Genomic DNA, 14,756 nt, shown 5'->3' with positions numbered 1-14,756 from the left:
AAGAGTGTGAACCTGTTTCATTTGAGCAGTTTTTTGGACTCCTTAACTCTCTCTCATGGCTAACAGATGGGAATAGGGCATTTGAAGAAATAACTTTGTTGCCTTCAGGTGATGCTTTCAAAGCGTTAATTGCTGGTATGAGTCATTAACTGTGGTCAGTGTGGAACCATAACCCTAAACATTACAAACCCGGCTACCAGTGCTTCAGTGGGAAGCCCAATGATAAATTCCAGTGTGGTATAAGATACAGTGCTTTTCTGTCATTTATGTTTAGGAATCCTTGTGCGTAGCTGCTTATTGTTAGAGTTATTCTTTTAAAGCAAGGACTGTGTTGATCACCCTCTCTTGTATTCTCATATTTAAAGAAGCTCACCTCTTTCAGCACTGGAGTGGTAGAAAGAAAAAGATGCTGTGAGAAGTGTGTTCCTGCAGTTCTTTTCATTCAGTTTATGAATCTTCAATCCCACAAGCTTCTTGCGACTAAAGAGGAGAGGGTTAAAACCTTGTAACTTAGTGTGTCTGCTCACTGAATATCTGCAGTTCTAGCAGTTGTGCATGTTTTACTTTTCACTTGCCTGTGGCTGAATAATCTGTTTGATGGCGTTTCCCTGGTTTTCTTTCATTAAAAGGCAGATCAGGAGCGGCGCAGAGAAATTTCCTTACTAGATGACATTTCATCGCAATGTCCGATCGTTTGGGGCAAATAACCAAGGGAAAGGATGGGAAAAGCAAGTACTCGACTCTCAGCCTGTTTGATAAGTATAAAGGAAAGTCAATAGAAGCTATCAGAACTACAGGTAAGAAATGCCTTCAGAAAACTCCTTTTGGTGTCTTCCAAGAGTGGTGTTGCAGAGCGAATTCAGGTTGTTGGCCCTGTGGGTAGGATACCCAGTGGGAAGCAGCTGGGTTGCAGAGCTGTTTGTGCTGGTGTCTAAGCCTGTGTTTCATTAGGACCTCAAGGCAAATGTCTGCGGTTCTTTGTGCTGCTGTTACTGTAGAGACATGGAGAAATTACAGCAAAACAGCTGGGGGACTGTTGTCCCTTTTGTTTAGCCTGTGTCCTTGCTGCAAAGTGGTCAGGTTGCAAACTTGAGTGAAAGCCTTACAGGGGTCTTAGGCTACACCAAGACAGGACAGTTAAGCTGACTGAAGTGCCTTAAGATGGTCAGACCTTGTGTGAGGTGAGAGTCAAGGACTGAAGGCCTCTGGGGAAGAACCGGAGTTAGTTTTGTAGCGGAGATGTGAGCAAAAGTAGATGGTGAGGTCAAAAAAATGGAAACGTTGCCTGGACTGGCTCTGGATTGAGAGTAGAAAACCAAAGAAAATAAAATACCATCTTAATAAATGTGATCTGGTGGGTAGAGCTGGAAAACCTAGACCTCAGGACTCCTGGGTTAGATTACCAGGCTGTCTGCTAAGAGGTGGATTTGGATGGCCGTTTCCCCAAGCTGCGAAAGGGCGATGCTGCTTCTCCGTGGTGAAATGAAAGAGTAGTATCTGCACAGGTAGCTAAAAGACTCTGTGGGCATTTTCTGTTAGGGTGAATTATTTCTCTCTCCCTCCTGGCTGTTGCAGGAGGCTGCCTGTTAGCCAGCTGCTACAACAGACGGCTGCTTTGCCGTGGTCCTGTGGGAAACAACCTGTATGTTCACATAGCAGCAGTGGTGCTGCTTGTCGTACAGTTCTGTTGGGACTGCACCCAGCCACAGTATGCCAATTAAGGTTACTTATCTAGCAGGATATAGCCCTCTGTGACCTGCTGCTGTTCCTTTCTCACTAGTTATTCCTAGACATGGCTTACAGAGTCTTGGGAAAGTTGCTGCTGCTCGGCGCATGCCACCTCCTGCAAACTTGCCTAGCTTGAAGTCTGAGAACAAAGGAAACGACCCCAACATCATTATAGTACCCAAGGACGGTACAGGATGGGCAAACAAGCAGGATCAGCCAGACCAAAAGAGGTAGGCAGAACTACTCTTTGCTAAGTTTTGTCAGGCAAGCAGCAGCAGTTGTGCACTGCTGTGCTGTGTGTTGGACCTTACAGTGATCAGTTCTGTTGTCCACGCCAGTGTAGAGGCAATGTTAGCTTGATCTTTTAGCAACTGCTGTAGCCAGTTGTTTGTCTGTCTTCTTGCCTTCATTCCCCTTTGATCTCACCTCTGCTGTCTCTTTTCAGTTCCAGTGCGACGGCTGCACAGCTGCAGGAGTCGCTGCCGCAGCAGGGTTTGCAGAAATCTGTCTCCAATTTACAGAAGCCGACACAGTCAATCAGTCAGGAGGTAGGTGCAAACGGTCTCTGTGACTGCCACTCTGCTTCCCCTGTCCCCAGGCAGCTTGAGGGTTTTCTTTAATTGTCTGTGTTGCCTTGCACAAGTAACAATCAGCAGACTGCAATTTACAGAACAGCTCCTGTATAATCAATTCTTGTAGAATTGACTTGTCTTCACTTCAAGTTACTGTGCCTGAGGAATGCTGTGCTGCAGTTAGAGTATAATTCTGTGGACGTTACCTCTGTGCCTTTCAAGTGTGTGCAGAAAATCTAGCGTCAGTCTAGAAAGAATGGCTGGAATGTGGGATGGCTGGTTAGCGCTTCTAAACTACTTTACTTTGGGTCTAATTCAGTTGTCGCTTGGTGACAACAGATCCAGCTCTTGCTTCCAGCCTGAGGAGACTTGATAAGAAGAGATCTGGTCATGTGGGAGAAGTAGCCAGTGTCAGGACCTGAAAAAGCTACTGGCAAGTAAGAAAGCTTCCCTAGAGAGTGCAGGGATCTGGCCCCTTGGTACTGCAGATTTCACACTTCTAGTTTAAAAAAAAAAAAATCCCAGCCCTTGAGGTTTGGGACAGGAGGAACGTACGACTGATGGAAGATGCTTATCGTATTCCTGTACGACTCGGACAGGAGTTAGGATTTGAAGAGGAGAAGAGTGGTTAATGCGCGAGAAAGTAGGGTATCCTTCAAGCTGAGGTGTAGCATGGAACAAATCTAGAAGATTAAGAGGGACCATTTGGGAAAATGCAACAGAACAAAGGAAAAGCTTGATTAGAGGGAGGAAAGCACAAGGAATGGTTTGAGGAAACAGTTGGTGAAGATGAGCAGAGGAGAGATGAGAGGCAGGGCAGAGAAGAGGATTTTTGCTGTAGCATCATAGTACACTGGAGTGGGGAGCAGCTAACTTTAGCCCCAAGAAGAAGCTGGGGAGACCTGTGGTATCCAGTGACATCTAGGTGATCTAGAGGTCTGAACTGTAGCAGGTGCCAGCCAGGAAATGAAAAACAGTCATGAGACTTCACTGACCTGTGGGTGTTGGGGTTTTTTTTGTGTTTTGTTTTCAGAGTACAAATTCAGTGCCAGGTGGACCAAAGTCATGGGCACAGCTGAATGGAAAGCCAGCAGGACAAGAAGGTGGTGAGTATGATAAACAGAAATGGAGCTGGGTATGTGCCTGCTTCTCCCAGACAGGTGTGAGATGGGGTGGACTGCATTTCTTCCTGCCTTCCCTGTCTAGACTAGTGTGGAATGGGACACAGCTGTCTTGGTTACAGTGCAGTGAGGCCATGTGAGTCTTGTTTGCAATCTATGTAGCGTGTTGGCTGGAATGATGCAACTGCATCTGTTCAGGTCTGCCAGTGCAAGACGTAGCTTGAACAGAATGTGTTACTGCCACCTTGAACCAGAATGATTCATGCACTTGGGAAGCAGCAGGGAGTTCTGGGAGGTGAAGGTTTTGAAGGCGAAGGGAAACACTTGCCCCCTCATAAGCATCTTCCATCAGCCCAGAGCAGTGTGTAATAAAGGTGCAGAAAACAGAGTGGAAGAGGGGAGGGATTGGTTTAGAAGAAAAGAAGAGAGGACATTGGAGACTGGAAATGTGGGCCTCTCCATGGCTAGTAGTGTGGGGAGTGTCACCTAATTAGGTGGTCAAAAGTGAAGCTGTAACGGTAATACTCAGGGCGGCTGTACACAGCATCCTTGGTCCAAGGGTATTACAGTGTCAGTGGGTGGAAGTGGCATTGAAGCTGTTGCAGGATGCACTTGGTTGCACCTTGGCTGAGGCCTTTCTATTAAGTCTCCCTGAGTAACTGTGTTGCTAATGGCTTCTGCTTGACTGAGGATCCTGAAGCAGTGTTAACATAAATTGGGAGTTTAGTTCTCTTCAGATGCATCCATTTCCACACAAGAGGTGGTTTCCAGCTGCAGTGAGTACTACCATTAAAATTGTAGTGAGAATAATGGCTCAGTCTCACTGTTTGAATGTGAACAGACCTGGAACCATTCAGTTGTCAAGTGAAATTGCAGAGAGATTTGACAGAATTGGGAGAGCTGCAGATTGCAGAAATGGGGGGGACAAGCTTATCCTAAATTAAATAAGTCCCTTAACGAGAGGGTGTTTTTCAAAGGCTAAATGTTAAAGCAAAGACTTGTGCGTGCCTGAGGTTGGTGGCCAGTGCAAAGACTGTGTCTTGTTTGGTTAATTGGTACTTTTTTGAGACTGTTGCTGTGTGGACCTCCTGTACAGTCGTTTTGAAATCTGATCATCTAACAATGTTCTTAAAGACTTTTTGAAAACTCATTCTAGGTCACACTTACCAATATAGAGTTCTCAACCCAAGAAAAGAGTTGCATATGTGGCTAAGAGCAGCTTAATTAGAAGGTAACTGATTCACAGAAGCATCGGAAGTCTGGCTGAAAGGACTTCTTAGGCCATCCCATCCTTGCGCCTCTTCTCCAGTGGCTTTGAACAATTGCTTTTCCTTCTAATACAGCAGTTTCTAATATTGACAGAGAGGAAAGTCTTTTGTTTTTTGCTCTCTTTTAGGTATTACTGCTGTAAAATCTCGTTTTGGAGGGCGTATCCTGAAGGAATGTGGTCTAGTAAATTAATTGTGAACTGCCTCATGCCTGTGCCTTCTGTATAAGGGGCATTTGGAGAAAAAAAAAGATGCACCAGACTTTTATCAGTGTGATGCTGCCTAGGGTTAGGGTGCAAATTGTTAATGCCTGTACATTAACAGTCATTATGTTGTGCAGCCTTACCTGGGGGGTGGAAGTCTCCCCTGAAAGACACTTACATGTTGTTAATATTCTCATTGCCATTCCATTTCAATAGAATAATGCAGTAGAAATCAGAATTCTCGGCACATCTCAGATATTTTGTGGTGTATTTGAGAAATGTCCTTGTGTATTTTCATCTGTCCGAAATACTTGAAGATGTTACGTGCAGCAGTTGCAGTGTCTTCCCTGGAGATCTTCAGATGGGAGGTCTTACGCAGTGTGCAAGTTCCAGAAAGTGAAAATGACTTAAAGAAGCCAATCCTTCTTGACTCTTGAGGGCAAGGAAGGATAACTATAGATGAGACTCTTTTGTCAGGTCTTCAGTACTTGTTGCTCGTTGCTAACATGATAATTCTGAAATGCCCTTTTTAAAAAGAGCACTAGCCAAGTAACACCAAGAAACAGTTCTCAAAAAAGCAATTTTTTGGATGTTTAGTAGTGCAATAATGCTAACAATTTCCTTTTATTCAGTGTTACCTTGCTGACAGGTTTAGGAGAACTGCTGTGTTTTGTTTTCCAGTCACTGGCAGATCTTTGGAATGGATAGAAAGCTGTCATTCTAGGGTGGCTGATGACTTGGCAAGACAATTTGCCAATGACCAGAAATGAACCTGGCCTGATCTGGCCAGTGATCTGCATCTTAAAAATGGTGCAGCAGGGAGGAGAGTGGGGTATAGCATATAGCAGTCAGTCCTTATCTGTGGTCTTTCACTGAGTATTTTGCCAGAAATCTTAACAATAGGCTTCCCCTGTAGAGTGAGAGCTGAGCAGAAAGAGTCTGAATAGAAATGTCAAATACTTGATAACAGGGTATCATCTATAAGCGATCTTGCAGAATTTATATCTCTGCCTCAGTCTGAATTTTGTACTTTAAAAATAATTGGAAGCTGAGAAAGTTCACTCTGACTTCATTGAACATGCGAATCCAAATGAAGATCCCAGGTTAAGAGTGTGGGAGTACTGGGTGAGGACATGTGTTGTCGTGTTGGTGACAGTGTCTGAGAGTGTTTTGGATGTGAGCTGAGGTGCTGGTACGGTAGTAATTGGGGTTTAAATAGGCTGGAGGCCCAGATTCCCAGGAAACGTGTTTCCAGGCTGTTCTCATAAGGGAATTGAAATAGTGGAAAGATCTTCTCTTGAGTCCCACACTTATTTGTCTGACAGGTTCAAGGGCCTCAAGCCGACTGTTATCCTTCTCTCCCGAGGAATTTCCGACGCTGAAAGCAGCTGGCGAGCAGGACAAGGTTGGCAAAGAAAAGGGCGCCTTAGATCCGTCGTATGGGCCAGGACCAAGCCTCCGCCCCCAGAGTAAGTGAATGATTGTGTCTTTCTGCCTCATCCCAGCTCGTAACCCCATAGACTGCGTTTTGGGCCGGGGAATGTCAGTTCACAGTAGTATCAGATATGCCATCCCTGTATCTCCTTTTATCTTTTTTTAATGAGCTCACACGTGTCAAGCTGCTCAGCAAGTGACCACAGATTCACATGTAGTGCTGATGTTCACTGCCTGAGTTCTGGGGTCCAGACAGCCAAGTACGGACTGTCATCTACTACATTGTTTCATAAAAATTGCTGTGTGATGTTGCAAAGCAGGCCCCTTCCCCTGGGCTAAGGGAGAGCCACAGGTGAAATGAGTGTGTGGTGTAATGTGGCTTCTCTTTGAGTTTGTGCATGATCTAATTGGCCTTAATTCTGCAGGATAAGGACTGTGGAGATGGGGAGCAGAGTTGGTTGGAATTTAGGCTTATTGACAAATAAGGACACCACTGGTGCAGTAATTACTTAGTAATGGCTGATGCTGCTAGTCTCTTAGGAAAATAAATGCATTTGGAAATTTTTCTTTGTCCCTGATGTTTTTCGACATGCTCAGTATAATTAGGGCTTGACCAGAGTATTTGACTTCCGAGACTTTTTGGCAGAGTGACTGTCTGCATTTACAAATGTTAACGTAATTATTTTCTCCTTTCCAGATGTCACCAGTTGGAGGGAGGGCGGTGGGAGGAACATAACCTCTGCCACATCTCTGACCGCCTCCCCTGCTGAGCTGGGCAGCAAGACCTCTAGCACTGGAGACGGAGCCCCCTCCTCAGTGAGTGCCAGCGATCCGAAGGAGCCGTCTCTCCGCCCAGCTCAGCCTGTCCGCAAAGGGGCTTCGCAGTTCATGGGAAACGTCTACCAACCACCTACATACCATGACATGCTACCTGCTTTTGTAAGTTGCCCTTTCCCCCCAGCTGTGTTATGTCCTTGCTTCTTATAATGTGTGTGTGGGTTGAAGTCAGCTGAGATACCTGTTTTCTGGACTCTCAGTTGGTTCCTAGGGCTTGCTCAGGGATCCTTCTTTTGATCTATTTTTAGTTTTCCCTGTTGTGCATTTACCCTTTCGTGCTAGAACAGTGTAGCACAGCCTTGCTCTGCCCAAGGAGAAGTTGCTGCTTTCCCTCTAGAGCTGGAGAGGGTAGCCATTAGCACGTGGCCTGTTAGGCAGCCAGACGTGAAATGTTTGTTTTCCCTTTGTGCGGATGCAGCTACCGTGCTTATGTTGTAACCTAATCTGGGTAAGTCTTCCTGTAGCAAGGAGGAAAAACAGACTATTCTGCTTTGCCTTGTTCCAGATGTGTCCACAACAGCCATCTGAGACCCCTGCATCGCTGGACCGAGGGTCTTTCCCCCTTCCTCAGCTTCGGCTTGAGCCCCGGGTACCTTTCAGACAATACCAGATGAATGACCAGGATGGGTAAGGCTGCCATGACTGTCCCACTTGAGAGGCAGGTTCAGGGTGTGACATGAACCTTAAACTATGCAAGAATTTGGGCATGGATAGGATCATCTGTACATCCTATGCAAGGATCCAGTTGTGTGGGTGAAGCTGCATGCAGGCACAGAGGAAACCTGATTTTTACCCAAAGAAGCAGTGCTCTGCTGCAACTACAGCAGCATCTGAAATGTTGCAGGACTGTAAGCACTGTGTGTCTGAAGAGCAGGTGGACGTGAGGAGTAGTTGTGTGTGATCCTGGACTGGAAGGGTTGCAGCTTTGGTCTGTAAGCCCTAGGAAGTGGGTATTGGGTAGTCAAGGGAGAGAAACTTGGAGCCCTTGTATATAAACACATGGTAGAGAAGGATGGATTCACTGTTACAAACTCATCTCTACATTCTTCTCTTTACTGTTTGCTCTTTCTAACTGTTTCTTTACATTTCCCTGTAGAAAAGAGAACAGGCTCAGCCTGTCTCGCCCAACACGTCCAGTTCGGCAGCAAGTAGAGAGAGCACCTCGGCCCACCATTATCAATGCAGAGAACCTAAAGGGGCTGGATGAACTAGACACTGATGCAGATGACGGATGGGCAGGTAAAGTGCTTCCATTCTCTAGCTTCAGGCAACAGCTTAGGAGGTGAAGCAAAGTAGTTATTCGTCCCTAAAGCATGAAATAGCCAGGATATTCTGGTGGCTCTGTTTCACTGCCACAGAAGGGAGGAGGGGAAGCAAAGAGTGGTCTGTGTAGTTGTGAAATTGCTGTTGGTGTAAATGATGACACAATGGATCCTTCTGATCCTTCCATCACACTGTACTCAAGGAACCGGATCTGAAGACTCCTAAAAGCTGAAAACACCAAAAAACAGGAGAATAGCGGAATGGCTGCTGGGAAGAAGAGTTAGTCCTACCTTTTCAGTCATGCTGTTCAGTATCCAGTTATACGCAGTCTAGCTTGGTGGCTGTCTCCTCATTTGCAGCCTCCATTCCCAGACTGCTTGCCGCTCCTCTTCTGGAGCCCAGCTGTTCAGCAGTGTGGGTCCACACTACTCGTCTTTTTCCAGTACCTGTGGTGGATATTCGGTTTTCCAAGTAGTTTATACCAAGCCTGTGCGTCCTCTGGTTTAGTGCCAGAGAAGGCATAAGCTTTATCAGGACAAGGGACCTGTTTCTTTCCTCTCGTATATCCCTTCTCCAATCCTGCCTTCCTAGGCATTCATGATGAAGTGGATTACTCTGAGAAACTGAAGTTTAGTGAAGATGAGGAAGAAGAAGAAACTCTTAAAGATGGACGACAGAAGTGGTAAGAAGTGGCTGTATTGGCACCTACAGTTGTTTCAATAAAAGTAAACAGTACCAGGATCTTTTTAAAACTTGTTCTAAATGTTGAGGCTTGATCCCCCGATTCATACTGTGACTTTGTTCATTCCACTGGCCATCATTTGAGTGGGCCTCAAGGATGTGTGTGGGTCTTGAAGCTGAGTGCCAGGATGCCAGGCTTTTTCCCTCCTCCCCTTTCTGTGTCTCACCTTTATCCTGCTGCACAATAGTGGTGTTAATCCTTATGCACCCTAGGAGGAAAAGCGCATTGCTTGTTCTGGTGGTTTTTTGGTTTTTGGATCTTTCCTTTCTGTTAGTCAGTTGCCTTTGCCACTTGATAAGACTGCGAGTGCTTTTTGAGGTGTGTAGCAAATGTAATAGCAAAGCTGTTTATATGACAGGAACAGCTGGGATCCCAGAAGGCAGCGACAGTTGTCCCTGAGCTCTGCAGAGAGTGCAGATGTCAAACACACCTTGGAGGAAGGAAAGAATTGGGGCGACTCAGTTGGCTTGTCCCGGTCAGTCCGGAAAGTGCAGGATTCACAGCAGCCTCCGAGGAAGCTGAATGGCTGGAGCTCTGCGTCTGAATACCAGGTAGGTTGAACTCATGTGAGTGGGCTTGTGCTGCTGGATGCGACGCATCGCTGTCCTTAAGAGGCTAGTTTGACATTTTATTGAAAGCGGGATGCTGATGAATTTCTCAATTCTTTGTTTATATCGAGCTGGAGAGAAATCCATCTGCATAGCAGTCTCACTAGAGAAGAGAAATTGAAGCTGGTCCAGAGCAGTGGGGTTGTCAGTGAGAAAATGGAGATACTGAACCAGATAGCAGCAGCTCCTCACCAAAAGGGGAATTTGTGTGCCTGAGGTTAGAGGGGAGGGAGTCAGGAGGGGATTTTCTCAGCGTGGGATGCAAAGCTCAAGATACAGGAGATGTTTGAGCCATGCTTATTGAGGAATGTTTTTCCTTTGGCAGAAGCCCACACTGGGAAGTATTCTCAGACAGCAGTCCCTTGAGGATAAAGAAGAAAAGGTGCCACCGAGACAGAAGTTTGTGCACTCTGAGATCTCGGAGGCTGTCGAGAGAGCCAGGAGGCGACGGGAGGAGGAGGAGCGGCGAGCCAGGGAGGAGCGACTGGCAGCCTGCGCTGCAAAGCTGAAGCAGCTTGATCAGAAATGCAAACTGGCTCAGAAGAGCGGGGAGACCCAGAAGCACACAGAGAACGAAGACCTGCGACCCTCAAACACAGAGAAAAATGCTGTGCAAGAGAATGGTCATGCTTTCCGTAGAGGTAAAGAAACATTGCTTGCCTCACCTTGTAAAAACTGTTTTTTTGTTATTGTGCTGGTCTCTACCTGAAGTGCAGCGGAGTTCCTGGGAGGGAGCATTTGGAGAGTACTTCAGTTGCACTTGAGAGATCAGCTGCTTTGTGTATTCTGCAGAATATTTTGGATTGGTGATGAAGGTTCATTTAAAAAAAAACAAAACAACCTATTAAAACAAGTGCAGACTTCTTTGGTTGCCTTTATCTATGCTGAGTCATCTGTGCTAGCAGAGACCTTGTTGGAAGAGGCCTCTTGATCTTCTCATGATTGGGTGATGATATTAAGAAAGTGCTCATGGGCCACAGATCAGAAAATCGGTTATCAGTAAGTGCTGGCAGGTTTAAGGAGTAACAGAGGAAATGGACTTTTCCCCACACTGCTTAAGCAGAAGGCTGATGGCAGAGGAGGATCTTGGAATTTATCACTAAAACAAGATGGACAAAGCCCTCTAGAGCTGTCAAGGCAAATGAGGGAGATCGTGTGTGACGTACTATATATGATTGTAATAAAGTTCAACCACATAATGCAGTCAGGACATGCCCACACCTGTGTATGTTGTGGTGCGGGGGTGCACTCACAAGCCCTGTCATGAGCAGGGCTCTTCAAGGCTTATTTTCTTCTCTGCAGCAACCCCTGAGTTTCACACACAGGATGTCTCTGTTGGCTATCTGGAAGAGGAGACTCCTGCCCCAGCAGCAGCAGCCCAAAGCAGCAGTGAGGAGGAGCTCAGAGAAGCTCCCTCCCCAGCACAGGAATTCAACAAATACCAGAAGTCTCTTCCCCCGCGATTCCAGAGGCAGCAGCAGCAGCAACAGCAGCAGGTAATAGGTGTGACACTCCCACCCCTCTTCCTTTGGACCCCCACCAAACTGTTGTGTTTGCTTGGTTCTCAACACAATCAGTGCCAACTAACGAACCGTCTTTGGGCTGGAGGTGATAAATGGGAGTTTTACCCTGGCCTTTTTCAATACGTTTGATCACAGATGTATCCTGTCTGACAGGGGTAAAAGGGCCCTATAGGTTACGTGAATTTTCTGTGCACCCTGTGATGCTGGGGCTGTTGTGGTTAGGGCTTTCTGTGGCTGGGGAGAGACGTGGGCAGGCCAGGTTTGTCACTTGCCTGGGAGAAAAGTAGACGCTGCTGTCAGAAATGTTGACTTGTCTTGCACGGTTGTCTGGGTGTCTCCTGACAATGTGAAATCTTAGGACTATGTGGTTTGTAGCAGAGCTCTGGTTTGCAAATGCGTGTATGCAGGAGAAGCTGGGGATGTTCCCCGTCCCATGTCCAAAGTCAAGAGAGCAAGCAGTGGCTACCTTGGTACTTGCTGTAGGCCTGATCCAGTGGAGCCTCTAATGCCTTTGGCTGGCAGTGAACCTGGTGGACATCTGTTCTTATTCCCTGGCACAAGATGAGAGCTGCTGTTCTTCAGCACTGCTGCAGTGACAGGGAGCTGAATATACAGGCCAAGGGAAAGGAAAACCTTTGGCCATCAGCTGCTTCCATTTCACTTTGCGCTTGCTGTGCCCTTACCCTGTTTAGGTATGGGCAGCCGTCTGCTTGCCAGGGGCAAACTGTGCTTAGGCTGGCAGGTGGTTGGACTGCTGCTGGGCTGAACGTGAGGGTTGTGAAGTGGCACACTTCTCATTCCACCTTCTGCCTTTGCAGAGAGGTGGTCCTCTACATCTGCTCTCATCTTCTACCTACCCCAACTTTTTTTCTGTGAGGCTCTTTCAAATCAATGTTTTCCTTGCACCATAAATATGTTTGGTCTTAATTGTTTCATTTTTGTTTCATTGAAAACTCTCTTCTGGGGCTCTGAGAGACCAGCCTGAACTGCTTTGTGTCTTGCATCTTGCCCAGCCTTACAGTCCTGTTATGTGCCATACATTCTGTTCAGCTCTTCTTCCAGATGCAGTGAGCCTCCTTAGGGCAGCAGAGTCAAAGCGAGGGGCAGAATAGCCAGGCTTGAGATAATGCAAAGTTAATTGCCATTCTTCATAGAATAATCACTTGAAACGTGATACAATCAACACTGCTGCAAACCTTAGTGAAAAGCTCACATTTAGCTTTTGCTTAGAAGCTCAGTAATTGCTCTTTTATGGATGTTCCCGTGTGCTTGTTACTGGGCAGTTGACATTTGCATGACTCAAATGGACAGCAGCAAACGCTGCTAATGTTACTCTTTAAAAGAGATGCTCTTATACTAAAAATAACTGGATGTCTTTGCTGCCATGCTAATAATGCCACAGGTCATTGCTACTGGAAGAACATGAAATTTTCATTTTATTTTCTCTTATCCTCTGTGTCGTTAGTATACATGAGGCAGTTGGTATTTTGGCTGGCTTGTATTGCTGCTTTGGTAGCAATGGTTCCACGAAAAGAACAAAATAAAAAAGTGTTGGTATAATTAATGAAATATTTTCTCCAAGGTACTGGAGCACTAGGTAACTCTGGTATAATCTTTGCATTTATCTGAGTTTCTTGCTGTGATGATGTGTCAGGTTCAGATTTAAGGGTCTCTCTCCTGCTCTGCAGTAGGGGATTGGCTTTTTTAATAAACGGTTACAGTATCTGACACTGTTGTAAGCTTAGTAAGAAAAGATGGTGGAAGGTTTGACAGGTAAACGGGTGTATTTCATGTTAATTGGAGCTGTTTACCTTTTGAAAGCTTTCTTCAGTACACAAAGCTCCCTTCAAATATAGGTTCTGCTTGGACATTTAGTAAAAGTTAAATGTCAAATCGGATTAGCATCATGACAAGTGCTCAGCTAAGGAAAGGTGGACTGGCCATGTGGGAGATGGGACACAACCCAAAGGTGTCAGCCCATCTCTGGAGGATGCACAGGAAATATTATAAAATAATAATAGCTCTCTTAATTGAGTTTAGGTTGTTCTTATCTAATCTGTTCAGCTAATATGAGTAGACTTAATATATATGCACACTAAATAACTTCTAATTGCATTTCCTCCGAAGAGCAACATCTTCTAAAGTATTTGGTTCCAATTAGGAAATTGTGTTTGACAGGAAGCTGTCCTGTATCTCATAGAAGCATTGAGAAAATGCAAACTCAAGTCTTGAAGCTAATCCCTTGCATTTGGCCATGTGGTGTGTCCCATAGTGGTGTGAGATTCTGGCTGTTCTGGGTATTTGGAGAATAATGACAACTGCCACATTCCCAGGCGGTAGTGAATTGCCCTTATCTGCTCTGCCCTCCCATCTGATCTGTTTTTGAGCTTCTAACACATGGAATGTGTTTTTCCTTCGGCTGGCCAGTTTGCAAGTGTGATTCCTGGCACCGTGACCATTCATGTCAAATGGCCCATCCTTCTTCCCTGCAGGAGCAGCTGTACAAGATGCAGCACTGGCAGCAGCAGCAAGTCTATCCTCCCCCATCCCATTCCCATCCCCAACGGACGTTCTACCCGCCACATCCCCAGATGCTTGGCTTTGATCCTCGCTGGATGATGATGCCCTCTTATATGGACCCTCGCATGGCCCAGAGCCGCACCCCCGTGGATTTCTACCCTTCAGCCCTTCACCCTTCAGGTAAGGTGTCTTCAGTGTTTCCCTTTGTCATGGCTGTTGAGTTGGTCCATATCTGGAAAGTTGCTGTGCTTCACCCATCTTACCTCTGTCCAGACTTTGCGTCCTGGCTGGCTGTGATTGACCTTCTCTAGGGCTGAGAGAGTCAGTTGCAATGAGGGCTGGTGAGGGAACAGAGGAGGATGGGAGGGGAGAACACCTGCCTGTCCATCCCCTGCACTGCAGTGGGAGATCTTCCCTAACAGCTTTGGAGCCTTAGCAGGCGTAAAAGCAGATCTTGCCCCTTGGAGGAGAAGGATCAGTTTGGGAGTTACTGTAATTATGTGAAATCTTAATAGACCCCCTTCAAGAAATGTGATGGAGAAATTCTGTAGTTCCTGAGCTGTGTGCTCCTAGCACCTTCCTACCTTGTTACTGATCTTCAGAGGTGTGAATATAAATGTCAGGATATATAAATCATTCCCTTGAGTTTGTGGGTTTTTTTCACACACCTGCTTGCTTCCAAGCCACTGATGGCGTGTAGTGTTCTGTGCAGGCTGGGCTCTGAAAGCTGTGTCACCTTCTGTATCACTCCAGGCATATTTCCCAAGCACAGGCTCCCCTCTACTAGAAAGGTTTCCATGGCTCCAGTCACCTGCTGCCCTGGAAGAAAGGGGGGGTCAAGCTAGCTGTGGATTGTTAATTCTTCTTGTCTGTGAGATCCTAGTGTTAATGGTATGAACTCTGTCGTGACCAGGAATTATGAAGCCCATGATTCAGC

At 46.2% G+C, this 14,756-nt stretch overlaps 1 protein-coding gene across 4 annotated transcripts in view; it reads left to right on the top strand.

Annotated features, from left to right (window-relative positions):
• PRRC2B (proline-rich coiled-coil 2B) overlaps positions 1-14,756 on the top strand; it is a 48,911-nt gene that overhangs the window by 10,810 nt on the left and 23,345 nt on the right. For all 4 annotated transcript variants that reach the window (XM_009322079.1, XM_009322077.1, XM_009322078.1 and 1 more), the window contains exons 2-15: positions 630-797; positions 1,781-1,958; positions 2,174-2,276; positions 3,334-3,406; positions 6,218-6,361; positions 7,024-7,265; positions 7,669-7,790; positions 8,260-8,402; positions 9,018-9,108; positions 9,527-9,719; positions 10,102-10,417; positions 11,079-11,272; positions 13,792-13,999; positions 14,733-14,753. In XM_009322079.1, the coding sequence (XP_009320354.1) occupies positions 683-797; positions 1,781-1,958; positions 2,174-2,276; positions 3,334-3,406; positions 6,218-6,361; positions 7,024-7,265; positions 7,669-7,790; positions 8,260-8,402; positions 9,018-9,108; positions 9,527-9,719; positions 10,102-10,417; positions 11,079-11,272; positions 13,792-13,999; positions 14,733-14,753 (2,143 nt within the window). In that variant the 5' untranslated portion in view covers positions 630-682. The remainder of the gene's footprint in view (positions 1-629; positions 798-1,780; positions 1,959-2,173; positions 2,277-3,333; positions 3,407-6,217; positions 6,362-7,023; positions 7,266-7,668; positions 7,791-8,259; positions 8,403-9,017; positions 9,109-9,526; positions 9,720-10,101; positions 10,418-11,078; positions 11,273-13,791; positions 14,000-14,732; positions 14,754-14,756) is intronic.

Source organism: Pygoscelis adeliae, unplaced genomic scaffold (assembly GCF_000699105.1).
Source record: "Pygoscelis adeliae isolate BGI_AS28 unplaced genomic scaffold, ASM69910v1 Scaffold114, whole genome shotgun sequence".
Lineage (NCBI taxonomy): Eukaryota > Metazoa > Chordata > Aves > Sphenisciformes > Spheniscidae > Pygoscelis > Pygoscelis adeliae.
The sequence above is the reverse complement of the archived record's forward strand: the minus strand, read 5'-3'. Positions and strand labels throughout refer to the sequence as shown.